The sequence below is a fragment of the Oryza sativa genome, chromosome 9, assembly GCF_034140825.1.
Source record: "Oryza sativa Japonica Group chromosome 9, ASM3414082v1".
Classification (NCBI taxonomy): domain Eukaryota; kingdom Viridiplantae; phylum Streptophyta; class Magnoliopsida; order Poales; family Poaceae; genus Oryza; species Oryza sativa.
Genome location: NC_089043.1, coordinates 19,305,747 through 19,327,716, shown reverse-complemented (window position 1 = coordinate 19,327,716; position 21,970 = coordinate 19,305,747). Strand labels below are relative to the sequence as shown.

Genomic DNA, 21,970 nt, shown 5'->3' with positions numbered 1-21,970 from the left:
TAATATGTTCATCCATTATATATTGGAAATAAGTTCACTTTAATCTCTTAATTTGCCGTGGGGTCTGATATTCGTCCCCGAACCAAAATACTCGGTAAAGCCCATCCCTCAAATTACAATACCATGTCAACTTTAATCCCTCAGTAGTATAGCGATCGGTTTTAGCCGACGTGGCGAGTGAGACCCACGTAGACTCCACATGTCAGCGGATAGCTCTTCTCCCTCCTCTCTCTTTTCTTCTTTCTTCTGTGCCCCAATTGATTAATGCCGGGAAGATCCACACCCGACTATGCAGTTGACGGCGTCATTGCTACCGGGAAGATTGGCGGGTGGCGCTTATAGATAGCCATAAGGTCCGAGGCTCGATGGCCCGGTCCAAGGCACAACATTTTGGCCCGGCCCAAGCACGGCACGCCCCGACCACCGGGCCGTGCCTGGGCTTCCCCACTGGCACGCTGGGCCGGCCTGGCACGATCGGGCTGGCACGGCACGATGGGCCGGCACGACCAGGCCCGGTATGAGAGTGTGGGGATGCATAACAGACTTAATTTCAACCATATGTAAGGCATGAGGGAGAAAAATAGACGTATTATATGCACGGCCCAAAGAATAGGGACATAGAATAGACTTATTTTAACTATATATATGTCGCAGCCCAAAAAGGAGGGATGTAAAATAGACTTATTTCAAAGAAGGCACGATTGGTCACCTGTGCCTGCGGGCACAGCACGGCTCGGCCCGACCGCTGGTGAGCCGTGTCTAGCCGTGCCTTGGCCGGGCAGGCCTAATGGCCATCTATAGTGGCACTCCATCCTCGGTCAAGCAGTTGACATCAAGCACTTTCAAGATCTTGTCCACATCAAGAGACGAATTTGGCGCTGAGTCCATCGGCATGGCTGTGCCGTCATCGAGCACCTCCATTTCTTGCCTGAACTGTGCCATGTCCAGGATGGGACGCTCATCTTCTGGCTCCTCGCCAGTGGAAAGAGTGTAGATTAGAGATGCCGTCCTCATGCACTTAACGGCGGTGTCGAGCAGATTGTCGACAAAGTCCTTCTACACCATGCACCATCTTCTCGCCGCTCTCAGCGGCATCCGGAAGTACTCCCCTTCCGATCACTACTGCCTTGGAGATCACCGGAGTAGCTCCCGCCTCGATGTTCTCCACCGCCAAGACCCCTCGGCCGCCATGCGCCGACCGGCACACCTCCACCGGCCTGACACGTGCGCGCGTACCGGCCGAGGCCCCGCAGGACCACACCCTAGGACAGCAGCGCCCCGGGGTGTGCCGGGTCGGTCGTGAGCGCGCGCGGCATCGTAGTCCGCGAGTGCGCTGGGGGTGTTGCCGAGGCTGGCCCGGGCATCGGCGCGGTGGGCGAGAGTGGAGCAGAGAACGTGGCGCGGTCTTTGCAACGGCGGCGGCGTCGTTGATGAGCGCCTCGATGATGAGGGGGCACACGTACGGTGATGTAGCCCTTCCAGTTCTTCGTGTGCATGCATGGCAGCGCGTGAAATTTGGTTTGGTTGATGTTCGATCGAGCTAGGGGTGTCGAGAGTGGTGGTGCGCCGCGCGCGGCAATAACAGGGGACTTGGGGTGTTTGTTAATTTGGGTTCGAACGTTCATGGGTTTGCAGGCTGCGGCGTGGTTGGAAGAGCTCCGGTTGGCTTGTCCAGTTTACCTGTCCTTCGACATGAACGTCGTTGTGGCAGTGCAAACGAGAGAGGGAGGAGGGAGAAGAGTTAGCGCCTGATATACGGGAACTATATATATAGGTCCTACTCGTCACATCAATCAAAACCGACCACCGACCATTATACTGCTAAGGGATCAAAGTTGATAGGGTATTATGAGTTGGGTGATGGGATATACCTGGCATTTCAATTTAGGGACGAATTTTAGACTCGCCGACAAACTGAGAGACCTAAAGTGAACTTATATTTCTTATATATTTTGTATTTTTTGAAACATTGGTACGAAACAAAGCGGGACAAAAACTAATTGCAGAAGCCACCGGAATTAATCCAGCAGTATACCAGTTCAAATTAGTTTCTTGTAAGATAACCTTTTCAAGAAGAAACAACAAGTAACAAAATCTTATACATATTTTATTTTCTTGACGTGAAATCTTGGTGCCATTTCTCATCAGAAAATTAATCACACCTGAACACTAGTCCAGGGCCCATTGAGCACGGGCTAGAGTTGCAGAATTTGTGGACCAGCCCAAGAGTTTTTCTTCTCCTTCCTTTCGTTCTTCTTTTTGAATAAGTCCACTTGCCGCCTCTCAACTTTAACGTCGCGTTTGTATGCATGTCTTCCTTAATAACCAATACCGGAAATCTCTACCCCTCAAGTGTTCAAAACCGTGTAAACAGTCTTTTTAAACACTTGAGGGGCAGAAATTTCTAGTAATGAGGATTAGGGATGTCATACAGACTCGAAGTTAAAGCGGAGGGATGGCTAGTGGTCTCTTTTTTTTTTCCCCTCTCTGATTGCATCAACTAGTCATGCAGGTTATGTCACTGTACCACTGTGGCCCAGCCCAAAGCGCATTATCGAGTGGCATAGACGTTATTGTCATCAGTCTCTCAGTTTTTTATTTCATTTTTTTTTTTGCGAGGAAGGCTTACGGTATCCTAAATTCCTGATGAGATCTACGTGCTCTCCAGGTACTGAAAGTAGAGTGGAATATATTCGATCCTAGACCACTACATGCGCTCATGCCTCATGCCGTCATGCGGCAAAATGATGTTCATGGCAGGACCATGCGTCCGTCCATGCATGCGTGCCATTTTTGGCAGGAGTGATCCTGATGCTGTGATGCACGTTCAACGCAAGCAATGATCGAGCGTATCCGCTCTCTAATCTCCTTGTTAACACATCACATAGGGCCACCGTCCAACTAGAAACAAAGAACGAAAGAAACCATATGCTTGCGATGTCTCTGCATATGTACTCTCTCAGTCCCACAACTCTCTCAGTCCCACAAGGGCATCCCTAATATAAGCCACAACAGTAATGTTCTCATTGACTGAAGCCACTCCATAGAACACTTACCTTCCAATGGAGATATTCTTAGTTAGGCCCTTCAAAATCTAAGGGTGCAATACGAAGATACTGCAACCCACAACATACGTCCCAACCCACAAAGCCACGGGTGTTGTGTTACCTATCCTACCCCTATGACGAGACGATCGGTCTTCTTCGCACTCCTCCTTTGTCGCTCCCTTGCCTCTCTCCATTTGCCCGCATCTCTCTCCCTCTCTTTCCCCAATGCGCCGTCGTTGACTCCGCCCCACCGCGCTGCCTTCGGCTCCGTCAACCCTCTCCCTCCGCCCGTCGCCGCTGGTGACCATCGGCGCGCTAGTCACCCTCCCTCCGTCTTTCAAAGCGTTGGCTGACGGCAGAGACGGAGGAGAGGGCCAGCGGTGGTAGAAGGGGAGCAGGTTGTGGCGGAGCTCGTGCTCGCAGAGAGACGGCGGCGGCAATGAGGAGAAGGGGAGGAAGTGGAGCAGGTTGTGGCTGAGCTCGTCGTCACAGAGGGACGGCGGCGGCAGGAACACGTTGGTGTTGGAGGTATACTCCGAGACGTCGTCCTCCACCGACGCACACAGCTCCGTCATTGCGGCCATCATCCCGCATTCAAATCCAGTAGGCCTCTTCCCCAACTCGTTGGCGCGCGTGGCACGTCCTTCTCCCTTCGCCGTTCCCAGGTCGTCGCCGTCGTAGATCCGTCGACTCCTCCACCACCTTGCCGCCTCCATCTCCTCCCTACCACCGTGGGCCTCCCACCTCCTCCCAGCAAAGAGGCCGAGGGCGGAAGGGTAAATTTCTGGTGTGGGAGCCATGTCCAAGAGCCACGACGTAGCCCAACGCGGAGTCTAGCTCCATGGCTCGACGAAAAGGGGCCGAGGAGTGGAGGGAGACACGTCCCTAGCAGAGGAGTCGTGCCCCTCTGCTAGGAGACGGCTCGAGCCGGAAAAGCAACGTCCCATCATAATATGAGCAGGAACACTTTTCAGGTGCACCCTTGTATCTCTCGGATTTGGATTCTTTTTGGAACCGAGGGAAGAACCGAGGGAGTAAAGACTAGTACACCATTGCACGCACATCCATGGGATGACTGTCAGTATCTGGTGCGCACGCCCGACCATTCCTCCCTGCCGTCAGAATGGGCAGGCAGAAAGGCCCTTTTCTCCCTGTCCCGATCGAACCAGCGTTGGCCATTGGATAGGAGTAATCTCTGTAGAGGAATCTAACTTACTGGATGTAATCATGATCGTGTGCGGCTCACTTTTAGGACGACAGACACGGGGCAAAAGTGCAGTTTCGGGTAAATTTTGATGTGATGTTCAGTTTGAACGAAGAGTAGATTGCGATCCCGATATTCTCTCATCTTTATGTCGCGGTTAGCTCCAAAAACCTGGATCTTTTTCCAGGTCATTCTGAGATCGTACGGACAGTCGGTCGACAGAACGTTCTGTCGATCGCTTGCATTGTTTTGTCACAGCAATGGAACCTGAATTAGTAGGTAAACCAAAAAAAATGTTTGAAGTTAAAGCAGGACAGTGGAAATTAGACTTCACGTGAGATGGGAGTAATGTCGGACCGCCCATTTTGTTGAGAACTCCTCTCACTTATCAATCACCTTCGACAGCATCATGAATTTGGCTCTTTATTTATAGTTGACCTACTTAAGTATATGTACTTGACCACTTTTGAGGAAGTGAGCCAGTTTTATACAGCCTCTGTTGATGAACTTGAGTCCTAAAGAAAAGAGGAAATCGATGGATATCTAGTGTCTCAGCCATTAGCTTCCACAGTTTACATAGTCACGGGCATTTTGGCACTGTGTCAAGTGTCAACCAGACTTTGTCCCCTCTTTTCCTTGCCAAAACACATTTTAAACAAGCTGACAAAAGTAACGACACGCCATGGAGTTAGTTGTTTGGCATGCCAACAACAAATTAATCCATTCCCAAATCCCAAATCAACGGCCGCTCCCAACATTTTTCAACACCGCTAACGACCACCATGTCCTCAGATATACTCCAAGGACGGTCTTGAGAGGGTACATGCCAAAAACATCCGGACAACACCCCGTTTACAGCCAGCCATTGCATCCACACCACCAGCTGCCCTATCCTTTGGCTTATTCACGGAATAAGTGAAACGGTATATTTGCAAACGAAAAATAATTTATAAATAATATATATATATATATATATATATATTTCTTAACGATCTAAAAGCAAATACTGAAAAATAAATTTCGATGAATAAGCCTTAAAATAAACTTCAAATTTATGGTTAAAATTTCATATTTAGGATGATATAGTATAAGCATAAACGAAAAGATGATCGCAGAATTTAGCAACTAGTGCACGAATTGCACGCAGCAAGGCCAGTATACACACACCTGTCGTTAGTAGAGAGAGTACTCTACCACCAGATGCATCAATTCAACGAACCGTGCCATCCATCGGTAGCTAGCTGCTGGCTGCAGCTGCTGCCTGAAGGCTGGTACACAGTAGCACATGCTGCCGGCGGTGTCCCCTACTACCCCTTGGCCGCTACAGAGATCTCTCGCCGTCTCCCGCGTCCGTCCCGTCCGACCGATCGATCGATGGGCGCGGCTCGATCGATCGGCAGCAGGGCTCCACGCACGCACGCACGCACCCACCAACCGCGCGCGCGCGCGCACGGCCGATCGGCTGGGAAAAGCCGGCGTCTGCATGATTGCGCTTGCGTCGCGCGACCAGGATGTCCCATCCCCCGGAAGCCCCAGATCTCACTCACCTAGCTCCACCACGATCTGCCGGGGGTGAGATGATGAAAAAAGGACGTACGGGTTACATGCTTCCATCCGGTGAACTCGCTGCTGCATGCAGCGACTGGGAATACACTAGTACACATGTAATGGCAACAATGCTACAGCAGCAGTAGTAGTAGTACGGTGTCAGTTAATCGATCGAATTATTGGCGTAGACATAACCTGTAAGTGCCCTTTTCATTTGTAGGGAAAATAATAAGTTCCTATGAAAACCTTCCATTCCTATATTTTAAAATTCCTATGGAATGAGTAATTCTATTGAGATTTTGAAGAAAGCTTAGTAAAAAGTCTAACCCCTTGAAAAACAATTTATGACTCTAACTCTCTCATCCGATTCCCGTGATGTTCATGTGATTCAATCAAACAATTATTCGTGTTTTTCTATATTTTACAATCATCTGTTTTACACTTATATTCGTATTAAAAACTTGTGTTTTTTCTATTCCCCTGTTCTTCCATTCCCGCGATTTAAAGGGACCTAACATAGTCAAGAGTATGAGTAGTGTGTGTATTTATTTATTGGGTGGTGGTTTGAACTTTGGATTAAGTTTTCTCAAGTCACGGAGGATCTCACATAACATACATATTGTGGGAGGATTATAAACCTAAGCTTCTGGCGGCTACATGTGCTCTGATAATTCATAGCTCCTCTAAAAACAACCCGATTCTAGATTCTAAGATTCGGTAGCAGTAGAATTTAGAAAATAAACTACTAATCAAGAAGTCAAAGAGCATTAACTTCTCTAATTTACACCAGTTACTTCAAATTCTCGGCAGTTGCTTATCAGAATATCTCACTCTCTCAAACTAAGCCTATATATGGCAACCGGTAAGGGTTAATTCATGGTTGCGCTGCATGTTTAGTGAGGGAAAAACATATGAAATGAGTCTATGAGTATTGATTGGTATGCTTGGAGGAGACCATGTGAGGACAGTTTGGGACAGGAAATCCTTCCTCCTAAGCACCGCGGGGACAATACATTATTTGTTAGTTGTGGCAGCTTGCATGCCAGCATCTTCTTCAGCGAACACATTAACACTAGTCTTACCTCACACTAATCAGGCCTGACGTTATCCGGGCACCTACCTCTTCAATCATCCAGAAAAATAAATCCCCCACATGATGATGATCACTAAATTATGCGACACTGATTTGTGGCGTGTGTGTGTGAGCATAACTGCATATACACCGATGGATCACCGTCTTAATTGGACAGGTATAATCAAGCCCATCGGCTCAACTGTTTGCTAATAGTGTTGGAATTAATGAATGGGTCTTAGCCCACTCAAAGATTAATTCTTTGGAAAATCACAAAAATCCACCTCATGGGATGGCATGCATGTGAAGTTTAGTACCACTTTGCTTATTCTAGGAGAGGGGGACCTCCTTAAAAGGGAGGATGCCCTCCTAGCCACTTGAAGCATGTGTGGTGGAGAGAAGAGGGGGAACACACGCGCGCGCTCGCCTCGCCTTGCAGGGCAGGGCGCGTCGAATGGTCCGTCAAAATTGGAAATGTTTTTGTTTTGCTGCAAATTCGGATTCGTTTTTGTTTTGGAAACGTTCCGAAAAATCCGGTGCGTGCAAACGGCGTGGAGTCCGGATAAGTTATGGTGCGTGCAAACGGCGTGGAGTCCGGATAAGTTACGCGCGACTTATCCGGTTCGGTTACGCGCAGTAGAGATCGTGCGGGCGCCCTGATCAAGCGACCCTTCTCTATATAAACCGAGCCGCCGCCTTCACGCAACACACGCGAAATCAATTTAGGGTTTGCCTCCTACTCTGTGCTGCGCCGTCGCTCGTAGGTTACTCCATCCCGCTCGCCGGCGTGCACCTGCGATCGGGAGAGCAAGTCTCCGGAACCTCTGCCTTCGACGTCCTGCACCGGGAGAAGGCGGCAATAAGGTTTTTGGGAAGCGCTTTGCGCGACTGCTCCCTGTTCGTCCGCGACGGCTCGTCTTCCTCTTCGCTCGCGTGCTGCGTGCTTTCGTAGACGCCTGCGAAAAGTTTCGACCGAGCAGCCGGTCTTTCCGCCACCTCGATACGTGTTCAATATGTTGCGCATATTTGATCTGTTCATGTTATACTGTGTAGTTTACATGTGTAGATCTAATGATGCGTTTATGCTAGTTTTCATCTGTAATATCATGATTTATTTATAGAATAGATTAAATCATTATATGCCTATAACCTCAACAAATAGTATGTTGACAACGATTTGTATCCGCTACCGGTACTCCACTAGATAGCAGAGTGACGAAATGTTCCTGAAATGCTATGCTTGTTCTCGAGCTGCATGTACAGTACTCTCTCTGTCAATTGATCTCCCTAACATGCCAAAGAAAATTAATCTTCCTGCAGTACACCCATGTGACAGTAAATCACAGCGATTTAAAGCCTTCTAATCTCGACAGACGCACAAGTGTTCGAGTTCTACTTGTTAGTACGGTTTCAATATTGAAGCTAGGTAGCTGTTTCAGAACATGTAAAGAAGCTAGCTGAAGCATGTGGAGCCGTGGACCATCTGACGCCGGCAAAGGATGAAATGACGATGAAAGAACCAACATAGACATATAAAATTCTACATCCTTTAAATTTTCTACTCTAATTAAATCTTCTCTCTCTACCCTAATACACTCTCCAATGAAAATCATGTGCATGCACACCTAAAGAACAAACACAACTGACAACACTGAGTCCACTGACCAATAGGTGTAGTATGACTAATGCTATTAGAGCTACTCCATATACAAAAGGGAGAACAAAACCAAAGCAATTAACAAAAAAACGAAAGCGATTAGGGGAAGGGAACAACATTGATCTCAGGCTCGAGCCCCTCTCTGTCGACGGCGACGACGACTGCATCATCCAAGCACGTGGGCTCCATTAGCAGGCACGAGAAAAGGAGAGAGCAGCTGCTGCATAAACAAGATTTGGCCCATCTCTTCTCATCACAGCTTCCACTGGCGCCCAGAAAGATTCCCGGTCTCCAATGCATGCAATGGCAACGGATGCACCTAGCAAAAGCTTCTTCCAAAGTCTCCTCCCCATCACTCCCTCTGCTGCAAAGAACAGATTAATTAAGAAACTATATTTTTAAAAATTTTAATCCAGCCGCTCCATCATCAAAAGCAGTAATACAGTACAGTACAGTTGAGAAACAGAAAAGATTTTATTGCTGCAAAGAACAGATTAACTACTAAGAGAATGTATTTTTTAAATATTTTGATCCAGCTGCTCCATCATCAAAAGCAGTGGAGTAATACAGTACAGTACAGTTGAGAAACAGAAAAGATTTTATTACTACGAGTACTATTAATCTATTCAAGATTCGAGATTTCGAGTGTTCATATACAGAGGAAAGAATTTGCAGCAGCAGTAGAAAGGTGAGCGTTTATGATGATGAGTAGGGAGTAGGGACAATGGCTTTGCTTGGCCCAAACCGTTGGGGCTCGCGCGCTTGCGCTTACTTTGCCACAAAGCAACAAAGGCCAGGTTAATGGCCATGGCCGGATCGAGGTCGAGGCAGGCAAAGCTAGCGCGACGCCGACCAAAGCAGAGGAGAAAAAAAGAACACCACGACGACGACGACGAAGAAGAAGAATAGCCTTCTTGACTTTCTTCTTGCCCTGCTTCCGAGGTCGGAAAATGGCTAACGTTGATGTTCTCTCAGCTGCGTTTTTGGACTAAAGAAACGGTGTTTGGGTTTGGTAGGTCACAGTCAGCATGGCACTGTGTGTTTTTACGACGAGAAATGGAGACTTTTCAATTATTTGACTTGATGTTTAAGCGTCGATAAATAATTAAATAGTATATCTCCACTGGTTTAGTGATGGACAAAATGCTACTAAAAACTTTGATGTGATAGCATAGCAGAGTAATCAGCTGTACTCACTGATTGATCGATGCAGTGGACTGTAGTGCAGCTCAGGTTAGTGATTGTTTTTACCTGTGTTTTGTTTGCGGTGGTGGGCTTCAGAAGGGTAGGCTCTTGGAGGTGGAGGAGGCGGTGAGGGCCTTGAGGTTCTCCGACGACGGCGGCGCGAGGTCCTGCGGGAGGCGGGCGCGGCGCACGATGCGGCGCATGTTGCTCTGGAGGCTCTGCTGCACCAGCTGCCGCACGGCGCGCTTCTCGTTGCTCATGCCGGCCTCGTCGGCCTCTTCTTGGCGCGCGCCGCCGCCGCCGCCGCGCTCCTGCGGGGCCGACATTGTCGCGACGATGCCGGCGGCGTCGGCAACCTGCTTGCCCTTGTCGGCCCGGAGGATCTCGAGGATCCTCGACGCGCGCTTCTGCGCCAGCGCGGTGCCGACGAGGGTGAGCTCGAGGAGCGCCGAGGTGGCGCCGGCCTCCGCCATGGCGGCGCGGTCGGCGTAGCTCCGGTGGGCGAGGACCATGAGGATGTACGCCGCCTTCTCCTGGCACCCGGGCTCGTCGGACCAGTTGAGCACGTCGACGAAGGCCGGGACCGCGTCGGGGGCGCGGCTCACCGCGCGGCGGCCCTCGGGGCAGGCGGCCACGAGGTTGCAGAGCGCGGCGAGCGCGCGGTCCGCCGCCGCGGGCGCGTCGCCCACGGCGGCGACGAGCGACGGCGCCAGCCCCGCGGACAGCAGGTGCGGCGCGTTCGCCGGCGCGATGGAGAGGTTCAGGAGCGCGCGCAGGGCGTCGTGTCGCGCCTGCTCCGTCGTCGGCGCCGCCTCGAACGCGCGGACGAGGAAGGGGGCGGCGCCCGACGCGCCGATGATGGGCTTGTTCGCGTCGAGCGCGCTGAGGCAGAGGAAGTTGGCGACGAGCGCCTCCGTCAAGACGCCGGACGCGCCCTCCGCGATGCGGAGCATCTTGTGCACGGCGCCGGCCTGCACGATCGCCGCCTTGTTCCTACGAATCGAAGCAACTCCCAGAAATCAGGAACCGAAACCAGTAAACCACCAGATCTGATCAAGAAGCAGAGGAGTTCATCAAACTCGGCAAGAGAAGACGACTCACGTGTCGTTGCCGATCCCCAAATTGAGCAACGCGTACAGCGCGGCGGCGACCATCTCCTCGCCGCCGCCGCCGCCGTCGCTCTCGTCGAGCATCGCGACGAGCGGCGGGATGGCGCCGAGCATCGCGAGCATCTCCCTCGCGCCGGCGTCGTCCTTCGCCTTCCTCCGCACAACCGTGGCGGCCTCGACGCGGCACATGTCGCCGCCGCCGCCGATGCCGGCATTGTCCCCGTCGCAGGCCTGAAGCGCTCCGACCACAACCTTCAGCTTCTCCAGCGCCTCCACCTTCTTGACGGCCGCGTCGGCATCATCCGCCTCGTCGCCGCACTCCGACGGCTCCGCCCGGAGCAGCTCCGCCAGCCGGTCGGACCTCGGCCTCGGCCTCGGCTGCGGCGACCGGTACCCGTTCTTGCTCCGGCAAGAACCCCCTCCAGCGCCGCCGCCGCCGCCGCCGCCGCCGCCGCACGTCAGGACCTCAAGAAGCTTCCTCCGCAGCGCGGCGGCCGAGAAGATCGGCCACAGCCGGAACCCGCCGCCGACGTCGGCGTGCGCGCACCTCGCCACCATCGTGCACCTTCCGAAGCAAGTCACATTGGCCGGTTGGCGAGGCGAGCAGCGAGCTCTGCTACTCAGCTCCAATGGCGTAGAGGGGAAGCCGTGGCGCGGCGAGGAGGGGTTTATACGTGTGAAGGCAACAGGTGGCCTATGACCATGAACGGTGGGCCCATGTGGTCAGTGTAACAAATTATTAGTTTTTTAAGAGGGAAAAAATCAAAGGGTATTTAAAGCTGATTTGTGGGCTTGTGGCCAAAGACTCAGAGGAACTGTGGGCCCATGTGGTCAGTGTAACAGATTATATTTTTTTAGAGGAAAAAAATTCAAAAGGTAGAATTGAGCTGGGGGACATGTTGATCCACATCACTGATGAATCTGTCAACCAGCTAGTTTATGGTTATTGGTCACACTGACAGATTTACAGTTGGATTTAGCAGTGGAGGACCATTGGGGAAGGTGATTAAAAATGTGAACAATGCATATATATGCTTAGCTGAACCAGGTCAGCAGATGACGATTTCTGGTAGTTAATTAGTAGTATACAGTTTATCTTTATGCTAAGACTCACTCTGCAAATGCAGCAACTTGATTAGTTGTCACTGTTGGTCACATGCAGATGCACGGTAAGTTGGACTTAATACTTGTCACTGTTACCGCTCGCATCTGTGATATTTTTGTCACGCGGTCTCCACTACAATTTAGTTGTGGGAACTCGACCTGATTTTGAGGCTTAACCATTGTGCTTTGGTAGGAATTTTTGCAAGATTGGCATATTTATCGTTGCCTCTTTTTTTTTCCCCTGTGTCCTAGGTAAAGTGTTTTAGTCTGTGCTCGGTATAGCTGGGCAGTGGCTTATTTTACAGTAACCACTAGAGAGTTTGTGTAGCGCAGACTGTAGCGACAGATAACTATACCAAACGGGCTTTAACGTAGTATTTGTATACCGGCAATAACCTTCCTTCAGAAGTAAATGGTCTAGGCCGTTTTCCTTGAACGGGTTTTTAAGGTGGATGGATTGATGGGATGAGGATTTAAACATATTCAAACTCTCTATATAAGAGAGGTAATATCCTATTTCTACGAATCCGTCTACATAAAACAAAAAACACGTAGGATATAATAAGTTGAGAACTTGATTATCATACGCCATACTTTTGGCCTCATCTTTTCGCTTATACTTGTATTTATCAGCCAATATTTGAATTTTCAACCTTAAATTTGAAGCTGATTTTTGGGTTTTTTCATCGAAGTTTATTTTTCAGCCTTTACTTTTAGGTCGCGAAGAACACATATATAAAAGTTTTATTTACAAATTACTTCTTGTTTGCAAATATATCGTTTGGTTTATTTAACAAATAAGCCAAACAATGGTGCAGTTTGTGTTAAGTATATTATTTTTCATATGTTATCATTGAGATCAGTTTTTACTTTGGTCTCCACGGATAATATTCTATTATCGGTATTTTGACTAGTAATCCCTCTGTCCCAAATTATAAGGCCTATATTTTTTACACGGTTTTTAATAACATACTTTGACTAGTATTTTATTTCATTATATGATTCCAACAAATATAAAATTAACATCACATGAAAGTAGTTAAAAATATGAATATAGTGATATAACATGCAGAATACTTAGTATAGATATAGTTAGTATGATTATTAGTTAAAAGCTATCAAGTTTGATTTTTTTAAAAAGGGGGTCGCCTTGTAATTTGGGACAGAGTGAGTACAAATGAACTAAATCATTAGTAACTTTGAGTACTGGGGTGTGTTTGAGGAGAAGGGGATTGAGGAGATTAAGAAGATACGCAAAACGAGGTGAGCCATTAGCTCATGATTAATTAAGTATTAACTATTTTAAATTTCAAAAATAGATTAATATGATTTTTTAAAGCAACTTTCCTATAGAAATTTTTTTTATAAAAAACGCGCCGTTTAGTAGTTTGAAAAGCGTGCACACGGAAAACGAGACTCAATCTCCCCTATCACCCTGGAACGAACAGAGCCCTAGTATTGTAGCGATCACAACTACACATATTAATTTTTAAGAGTACTCCTAGTATTGTAGTATTGTAGCAATCACAGCTACACCTATTGAATACGTCTGATCGACACTTTCTTTACCGTCATCCCTTGCTTTCCGGAGGCAATTTTTGTTGTGTGTAATTTATGGCATTCAATTTGGTGGTTACAGGATACTTACAGCAAATTATGTACCCACTGAAAAAAAAAGCTTTGTAGATAGTACTGAATTGAACAAATCTACATAGTAGGGATAAACTCTCCCGGGGCACCAATCAGAAGAGAAGAATGTGCCCCTCCTCTGTCTCTTCCATTCCTTTTCACAGTAATAAGATAGCTTGTTTTTGAATCCAAATGTTTTGCACACAGATGCGCAGTACAGAGCCAGCAGAGCAGATCCATATCTGCATTTAAAAAACAGAGGATCCTGTTGTGCTCCAAGCTAGTGGCACCACTGGCATATGCATAGAGTTCCAACTTAATTCCAAAAGACCACTGTATTGATCTATTCCCCTTATTCTCCATAGCCGATCCACTTGATAATGATATTCAATTGACTTCACATATTGCAACTTAACAACAGTACAATGTATCTGTATCTGCATGAATTTTGCGCCGCAGCATGTGAACATCACACTGACTAATACTATGAATTTCCCCTTTTGTGTTGGAGCATATAATTCTCGAGAAACTAAGAAAATTTCACTCCCTTCACCCCCAAAATATTCACCTTTATTTTAAAATATATATACTACTCTATTTCAAAATATAGACTAAAAATGTTTTTATTTTGAATATTACAAGCGCGACCATACATGGGGTGTGTTTAGTTCACACTAAAATTGAAAGTTTGGTTGAAATTGGAACAATGTGACGGAAAAATTGAAAGTTTGTGTGTGTAGGAAAATTTTAATGTGATGGAAAAGTTGGAAGTATGAAGAAAAAGTTTAGAAGTAAACTCGGCCATGGTCAAGAAGGTGATAGGAGTAGACAAGATGCACGGATAAAAGGGAGAGAAGGCTCAAACACCCACGCAGATTAGTCCACTCGGCGTCGGCTCAACAATAGCACGTGGAGCAGTCCACCCGGCATGTGTTGCTCATTTGCTCAAGAAAACGCTCTCTCTTTTCTCGGCACGCCGGCTACACGAGCATATGCATGCTGGATGTCCTTCCTTACCGTCTTCGCCGATGCCGATCTCGTCTCCATTAATAATGGAGAGATCGGATGTTACAAAAGGAAATTGGCAAAGAAGCATGACGGCCATGGTAACTTAATCTTGAATGAGATAATAAATTAGACAAAGATCGATATAGATTTATTGCACTAAAATATATATTATTCTAGTTAAGTTATTTTGGATGAAGGTAATACGCTTTTGTAGTTTTGGTCAACGCAGATTCCTTTGTGAGCAGGATGCATGGCTTCTGGTCAAGAACAATACAATACTACTATCGGTATCAATATCCCGGAATTGCCGGTTTTGATCGCTCTCGATCTCGAGCTGAGCTCTGAGCCTCCGAAGCAAAGCAAAGCGTACTACTACACCTCATATAAGCTGCTGTTACTACTGGTGGAGTAGGAGTACTACCTCGTTTAGCACCAGAAATGACGTACGGTAGCTGCGCATTTTGACTTGGCGGTCGCATTTGCTGCAGTCTGCTCAGTGATCGGCGAGCCATCCAAGCCAACCAAACCAACCAACCCCCGCGTACGGCCGCACCGCCACCGACACTGCCGCGAGAGAGAGAGAGAGAGAGAGCGCCCCCACTTCCCATAATAATCCCATCTGGTTAGGCAGGCCGTGTAACTTACTACCCCCTCGCCACGCCACACATGCGCCCGGATCAACACACCAAGTACGACGACGCGTCCAGCCATGAGCCATCCAAGCCGTGTACGCTGCACGTATTAGGTTGGTGCAGCCAGCGTCTGCCGCGTCCAGTCGCCGGCCGAGACTTTTCTCTTAGCCACCCCCATGTCACCGCGCGGCCGCGTGCTCCTCCCGCGGGGAGCAGCGCGTGCGAGGTGGACGAACGACGAGGACGGCGGCGTACGTGCGCTGTTCGTCGCCGAGGCGCGTGCACCTGCGGCGGACGACGAGGCCGGAGGGAGAAGTATAAATGCGGCGTCGGTCGTCGTGGTGGGGGTGGGGGGGGGGGAGGGCCTTTAATTGTGGCGCAAGACTTGGGCCCAGGGCGGGCCGGGTGGGAGTGATTGCGAGACAACTTAAATGGGCAGGCAAGGGCCGAGTGTCGCAGCGACGCCACCGCTGGCGCCAAAGCCCACGCGGTTACATTTGTCGTCCGACGAGGCGGGCAGGTGGCACAGTGACAAGTTTCTGCAGCCACGTCGCCGGTACAAAGGGCCAAACCGGGGATTAAAAAAATAGAAATTTAGTGCAAATTTAAGGGCCCCTTTGAATCACAGGATTGAGAAAACGTAGGAATAGGAAAAACACGGGATTTTGGTAGGATTGCAAGTGTAAAACATAAGATTGTAAAACGCAGGAAAAACACATGAATGACCGTTTGATTGAACCGCAGGAAAAACACAGGAATTGGATGAGAGATAGACTCAAAGAAAAGTTACCAAGAGGTTCTACCTCATGTTAAATTTCCTCCAAAACTTGCATGGGAAGAGTCATTCCATAGGAATTTTATAGGATTTTATAGAATCCATTCGTTTGATTCAAATGGCTATATAGGAAAAATTCCCATAGGAATAAAATCCTCTAAGGGCCCCTTTGAATCGTAGGAATGAAAAAACAAAAGAATAGGAAAAACACATGATTCTGACAGGAATACAATTGTAAAACAGTGGATTACAAAACACAGGAAAAACACAGGAATGGCCGTTTGATTGGACAAAAAAAACGCAGGAATCAGATGAGAGAGATAGACTCAGAGAAAAAGGTTAGACCTCTTGTTAACTTTCCTCCAAAATGTGCATAAGATTACCCATTCTATATGAATTTTAAAAGATTGGATAGGATTCAATCCTTTGTTTCAAAGGCATTCATAGGATTTTTTTTTCCATAGAATTGAAAGTCTCCAAAATTCCTGCATTTTTCCTACAAATCAAAGGGGTCCTAAAATTCCTATGAATTTCCTTTGAATCAAAGGGGGCCTAAGATAGAAATTCAGTAGAGTATGTGCAAATGATGGCGTCTTTGTATGTGTGTTTCTGCCATGTAATAAGAACAGATGTTCAAACTTATGAGATTGAGTACTAAATTTCAAGCAGTAAATTCGATTGAAATATTTGAAATTAGGTGAAAACCATCATCTCAATAGATTGAGCACCGGATCCCGACCACTAATGAGATGATGATTTTCACCTAATTTCAACATATTTCAATCAAATTTACTGCTTGAAATTTGAATTTTACAAACTATTGAAAATTTCACTTGAAATCCATGAGATCTTAAAATTTTCACTGTTTTTGATCGGTTCATGGACCTTGAACCTGACCATTAGGACTGTGGAATGCGTTGGAGGTCCAGATCGGCTGACTGGAAATGAAGGAGCAGCAAGACACATTTTGCAGCGATGGCAGGACAGAATGTCAGATCATGTTGAACATCCTGCAAGCACCGAAAGGCAAGGCAAGAACCAGGGTTCAGGATGAACTGATTGACTGGCTGAAAAATGCGAACTCGGATCAAGTCAAGCTTCCTGCAGCTCGTGAGGCTGCCGCGCATGCCAGCAAAACGCAAACTGTTGGGGTGATCCAAGCACAGAAGGCTCTCACTACCTGAAACAGTGATCAACAGCAGGAAAGTCTATGTTATAGTGTCCAGATGACATGAACGTCTGAACATGAACTGTCAGAACAGTATACACCGAACAAAAGATGGAAGTAACATATAAGAAGAACATCTCATTTTGACAGGCTTTTGGGTGTAATGGCCCTTTACATTCAACATGAACTAGGACGGTGACATTTTTCACAGTGAAGCTAACTGTTACAAACAACGTCCAGATAAACTAGACAAGTACAGAGAGCAAAGGTAACAGATAGGCACCAGATTCCTACTGAATCAAAAACTCTTCTCTCGTAGCATACCAGCACAGAGAGAAATGCTAATCAGCACCTATCACACCAACAACATAATTATGGCACAGAAACTATCTACAAAATTCAAAGTTTTCTATGCAGAAGCTACAGGGTGAAACTCTGAAAGTGCAGACTGCATGATAATCAAAACAGTATTAATAGAGAGGCTATATATGGATCCCACAATTGAGTGACAACTGTCGACAACATACAATGCTGAAACTCTGAAAATGCAGACTGCATGATAAGCAAAACAGTATGAATACGGAGGCAACTGTCCACAACATGCAAATTAAACTAAAAAACTTAGCAGCCTGCAGGATCAGTGTAGCCGCTGTTTACCCTCCATGAATCCTAGCCCATAACAGATAGCCTAACAGATAACAGGGCATTGTCATGGCATCAATATCATTTCTGTTGATAATAGAGTCAACGCTGCACAACTTGTATCATCATACTGTGTTAGCTCTGGACGTTATGCCGGACGTGAAATGAACATGTCTGGACGTTATGCCGGGCGTTGAACACCATTTCTTTTAAAGAAATAAGTAACAGCATTCATAAAACACAGGTATCAGTGTTGAACAAATTTGAAGAAATGAAATGTTCAGATCCACACTCCACAGAATGTATATCATCATAAATACTTGACATGGTAAAGCCCATTTCACAAACTAAGATAGACAATCTAGAAAAATATTCATTTTTCAGTTTTCCCAGTGGAAAGAACTGAATTTCCCCATGAATGATACATATAAAAGCAGTGGAGGCATGCCCACACACAGACATGCCTCCACACAAACAGAGGATTGTCCTTGCAAAAGTTCCTAGAAGATATGACAATAGGAACAATATTACACAGAGCTAATATATCAGTAGATACTTCAAGTAAGAAATTTCTACTGATCTAGAACAGTATGCACTCGATTTTAGAAACAAAAAGGAAATATTGGAACTATGAGATCCAGTAGAAAGAACGGAGATGGCACATAATAAGATTCAAAGGAAGGCACTGTTCAGATGGATAAATGCAGTAGAGAATATGAAAGGAAAATTAGGAGAGCAAGGAAAACACTGTGCAGATCGATAAAATACGCACATACTGTAGACAATATGAAAGGAAATGGGAAGTGCATGAAGCAATTAACAACCGTGAGAAAATACAAAATGCTCGGAACACAAAGGGGAAATTTGGGGATTCTACTAAAGAAACTATAGTAGCCTATAACAGAGGTTACAGAACATGGAAAAGAAAGGTCAGACAATTTCCCTTTCACTTGGCTAGTTGATATGTTCTAGACAGTTTTCAAATTTAAAGTACACAAATAAGAGGATTGCATATCTATCTTTTGCATGGCCATCATATATATTATCAGGTATTTTCTTCACCAGTGGGACACCTAAAATGGTGTAAAACAGTGTATCTGAAGCAATCTATTGCGATGAATGATGTGTTCAAACTAAAAAAATTGCATGCACATATAAGCTCGTTAGTTACATCTGTATGACCAAATAGACAAAAAAGAAATCCATCATTTAAGAAAGGAATAACCAACCCATGGAATCTATAATTGTCCTTGCTTCCAGGAAAGTGTACGCAAGGGAACAGCACCTATACTCATTACTTAAAGAGTCACTCTCTAAAATATTTATCACTAGATTTGATGAGATTGGCATATGATACGACAAAAGGAAGTGTTCCTTTTGCTATTCAGTGTTTAATTCTACAGTTGGTGTGAATGATTAGCGTAGAATTGCAAGCTTCAACCGCTAAGTAGGAGCTACAATGGTGTCCAATTTGCTTCAACTGCTAAGTCAGACATCAAAATACTTTTTCACCTAATCTAACTGAACCCAGAGTAAACCACGATTGAGGGTAAAAGTGGTACCTTTCTGGCAATCTAGTGTCAAGCAAAAGGAAGTAATCAAGCATCACACATTCACCACCCATTTCTCTCTCCTTTTTTTTCCAAACATAGTTCATCCTTTATTTAACTATCCATTACTTAGTGAGCAGCAGAGGAGGTCTCCCCACCTTCTGTGCCAAGACCATACAACACACCGGCATACTTCTCGGTTAACCCATTGAAGTATGCTTCCTTGAGCTTTTTGAATGACAGCGCGGTCAACAGCGAGTCGGAACCAGCCTGATGACAAATTCCAACGCGCTCAACATCAAGCAGCTCGGCAAGCTTGTTCAGCCCACCATGGAGGCTGTTGCAGAACCGCATCAAGTGCTTGATGTCATACACGACGGGGAAATATATCCTGATGAGGTCGAAGAATCCGGTTATCGTGTCTGGCAGGTATGTGCCGGTGAGCAACTTGAGCAAGTAGCCAAAGTCGTATCCGCTATGGAACGTAACCCAGCGAACCTCAGAGTTCATCACAACGCCCGACGACATGAGAAGCTCAGCGAAGCGGCGAGCATCAGCGCCGTCAGCCGAGTGACGGGTGAAGTCAATACCGCTGCGCCGGAGCAAGTCAATGGAATCTGCAGCAGCGACGTCGGTCCGGGGATCGAAGCCACGAAAGTTGAACTGCCAAACACAAGGTCGACCCTCGGGGCCAAGCGACGGGAGCCCACCATGCTCATTCGAGAAGGTTAAACCAAGCTGGATAAGCTTCAGCATGTCGACGTTGGCTTTGAGCGTTGCGTAGTTGAAATCGGCGTTGGACTTGAACGTCCCGAGCGGCCTGCAGACGACGCCCGGGAACTCCGTGTCCATCGCGACGTACGGGAAGTCGTCAACGATCTCCCGAATCACCGCGAACTCGGCCTCGAGGTTGTCCTCCCACACCTCGCGGATCTCCACCCCGTCGGGCTTCTCGGCGGCCGGCGTCGCCATCGGCTCGCGCGCATCCAAATACCTCGAGCTTTCCCCTCCTCCTCCTCCCCAGCAACGGCTACGGCTCGCGCGAGAGCGAGAGCCGGGGGAAACGGGAGCGGCGGCGGAAGCGGCGGTGGGGCCCAGGGGTCAGCAGCGCGGGGCGGGGGAGGCTACCATGGGGAGTGGAGGAGATCCAGCAGGGGGGAGGGGGGAGGAGGAGGAGGGCGTCGGATTGGGGAAATTTTCCGGGCGGGGGGGGGGGGGTGGGTTGGGGTGTTGGGGGGAAGAAGAGAGGAATGGGGAAAGTGGGTGACGTGCGCCGCCGGGCCAGGATTGGTGCCACGTGGCGGGGCCCGCACGGTATGATTGCCTGCTCGCCCGAGCGTGCCGACGTGGGTGGGTGGGGTCACTGCCCGGTGGGACGAGGCGAGGGGGCGTGTTTTGCGTGGTAAAGGTGGCTCGCACGTCAGGTCAGGTGAGGAAGGAGGCTGGCTGTGACTGGCCGAGCAATCTGGTTTCCCTTTCTCGGTAGGGTGAGCGGGTCGGTGAAGGGAGCTTGCAGATTTTGTTTGTCATGTTGACTGTAGCATGTTTAAAGTTGGAGAAAGATACGTTAGGGTTTAAGGTGGTGTTTGGTTGGAGGGACTAAAGTGGGGCTAAACTTTAGTCCCTCTCACAAAAACATAAGTCCCTGTGAGAGGGACTAAATTTAGTCCCTAGTTCCCAAACACCCCCTAAGTTAGGATGGAATAGATCAAAGTAACGAATGGTATAAAAGATAAATATTTTGAGTAAAATTTAGTCGGCCAAAAAACTATACTGGGTGACCACGCAACAACGATAACCAGTACAGCCGGGCGCGTCTTCATTGGTTTGAATAATTTTTCTTAGGGTTTTGCTAATCTCAATAAATATAGTTACTTTAATCATTCTTGGAAAAAAATCAGTGTTTGATATATCTTTCAGATCATAGACTAGACAATACAAATTACGATATACTTAAACGGAAGGAGTAAGTCTATAATCCTCCTACAAACTATCTTGTACTTTTAAAAGTTGACTCTCAACTCATATATCAATCATGTTCACTTTTTAATTTTTAAAACCATACGAGAAAAGTAAAAAACCATTTTTTAGCTATATATTTTTTTCCTACGATAGAAGACAACTAAACACCAATACCATAAGAGTTGGACAAAAATTCATGTTTATCAAATGCATGTGTGCTTTGTTTAGAGGTTAAGAATCGAGACGTGATAAAGCTATCCAAAACTTTGTTAACATACCACCCTAAACACACAAAATTACACGTTAACACTCAATACCAAGTCTATTATCAAGCACAATCAATTGATCGGGCATACACATTGCAATGTTTGTCACCGAGGTTAACTGGGGTTCACTGCCCAATGGACCGAGGGGACGTGTTTTGTGTGATAAAGATGCCTTACACGTCAGGTGAGGAAGGAGGCTGGTTGTGGCTAGCCAAGCAATCTAGTTTTGCTTCCTCTATAGAGAGAGCAGGTTGGTGAAATGAGCTTGGGGTTACATGGGTGGGGGCAAGGTCACCGATAAGTTATTGTCCGGTGGGGCGAGGCGGCGTGTTTTGTGTGGTAAAGGTGGCTTGCACATCAGGTGAGGAAGGAGGCTAGTTGTGGCTAGCCGAGCAATCTGGTTTACTTCCTA

At 47.2% G+C, this 21,970-nt stretch overlaps 2 protein-coding genes across 3 annotated transcripts; both read right to left on the bottom strand.

Annotated features, from left to right (window-relative positions):
• Positions 1–8,376: 8,376 nt before the first annotated feature.
• LOC4347067 (U-box domain-containing protein 12-like) lies at positions 8,377–11,458 on the bottom strand. Of its 2 annotated transcripts, none has more exons than XM_015755457.3 (3): positions 10,815–11,458; positions 9,780–10,706; positions 8,377–8,892 (listed from the first exon to the last, which is right to left on the bottom strand). In XM_015755457.3, exons 1-2 carry the CDS (start codon positions 11,378–11,380, stop codon positions 9,806–9,808), a joined length of 1,467 nt encoding a protein of 488 aa, XP_015610943.1. In that variant the 5' UTR covers positions 11,381–11,458; the 3' UTR covers positions 8,377–8,892; positions 9,780–9,805. The 2 variants fall into 2 exon arrangements, with proteins under 2 accessions (XP_015610943.1, XP_015610942.1); XM_015755456.3 differs by having other exon boundaries at positions 8,377–8,889.
• Positions 11,459–19,414: 7,956 nt separating this feature from the next.
• LOC4347066 (probable CCR4-associated factor 1 homolog 7) lies at positions 19,415–20,574 on the bottom strand. The gene has a single exon (XM_015756333.3). The coding sequence runs from the start codon at positions 20,300–20,302 to the stop codon at positions 19,460–19,462; it is 843 nt and encodes a 280-aa protein (XP_015611819.1). The 5' UTR covers positions 20,303–20,574; the 3' UTR covers positions 19,415–19,459.
• Positions 20,575–21,970: the final 1,396 nt, after the last annotated feature.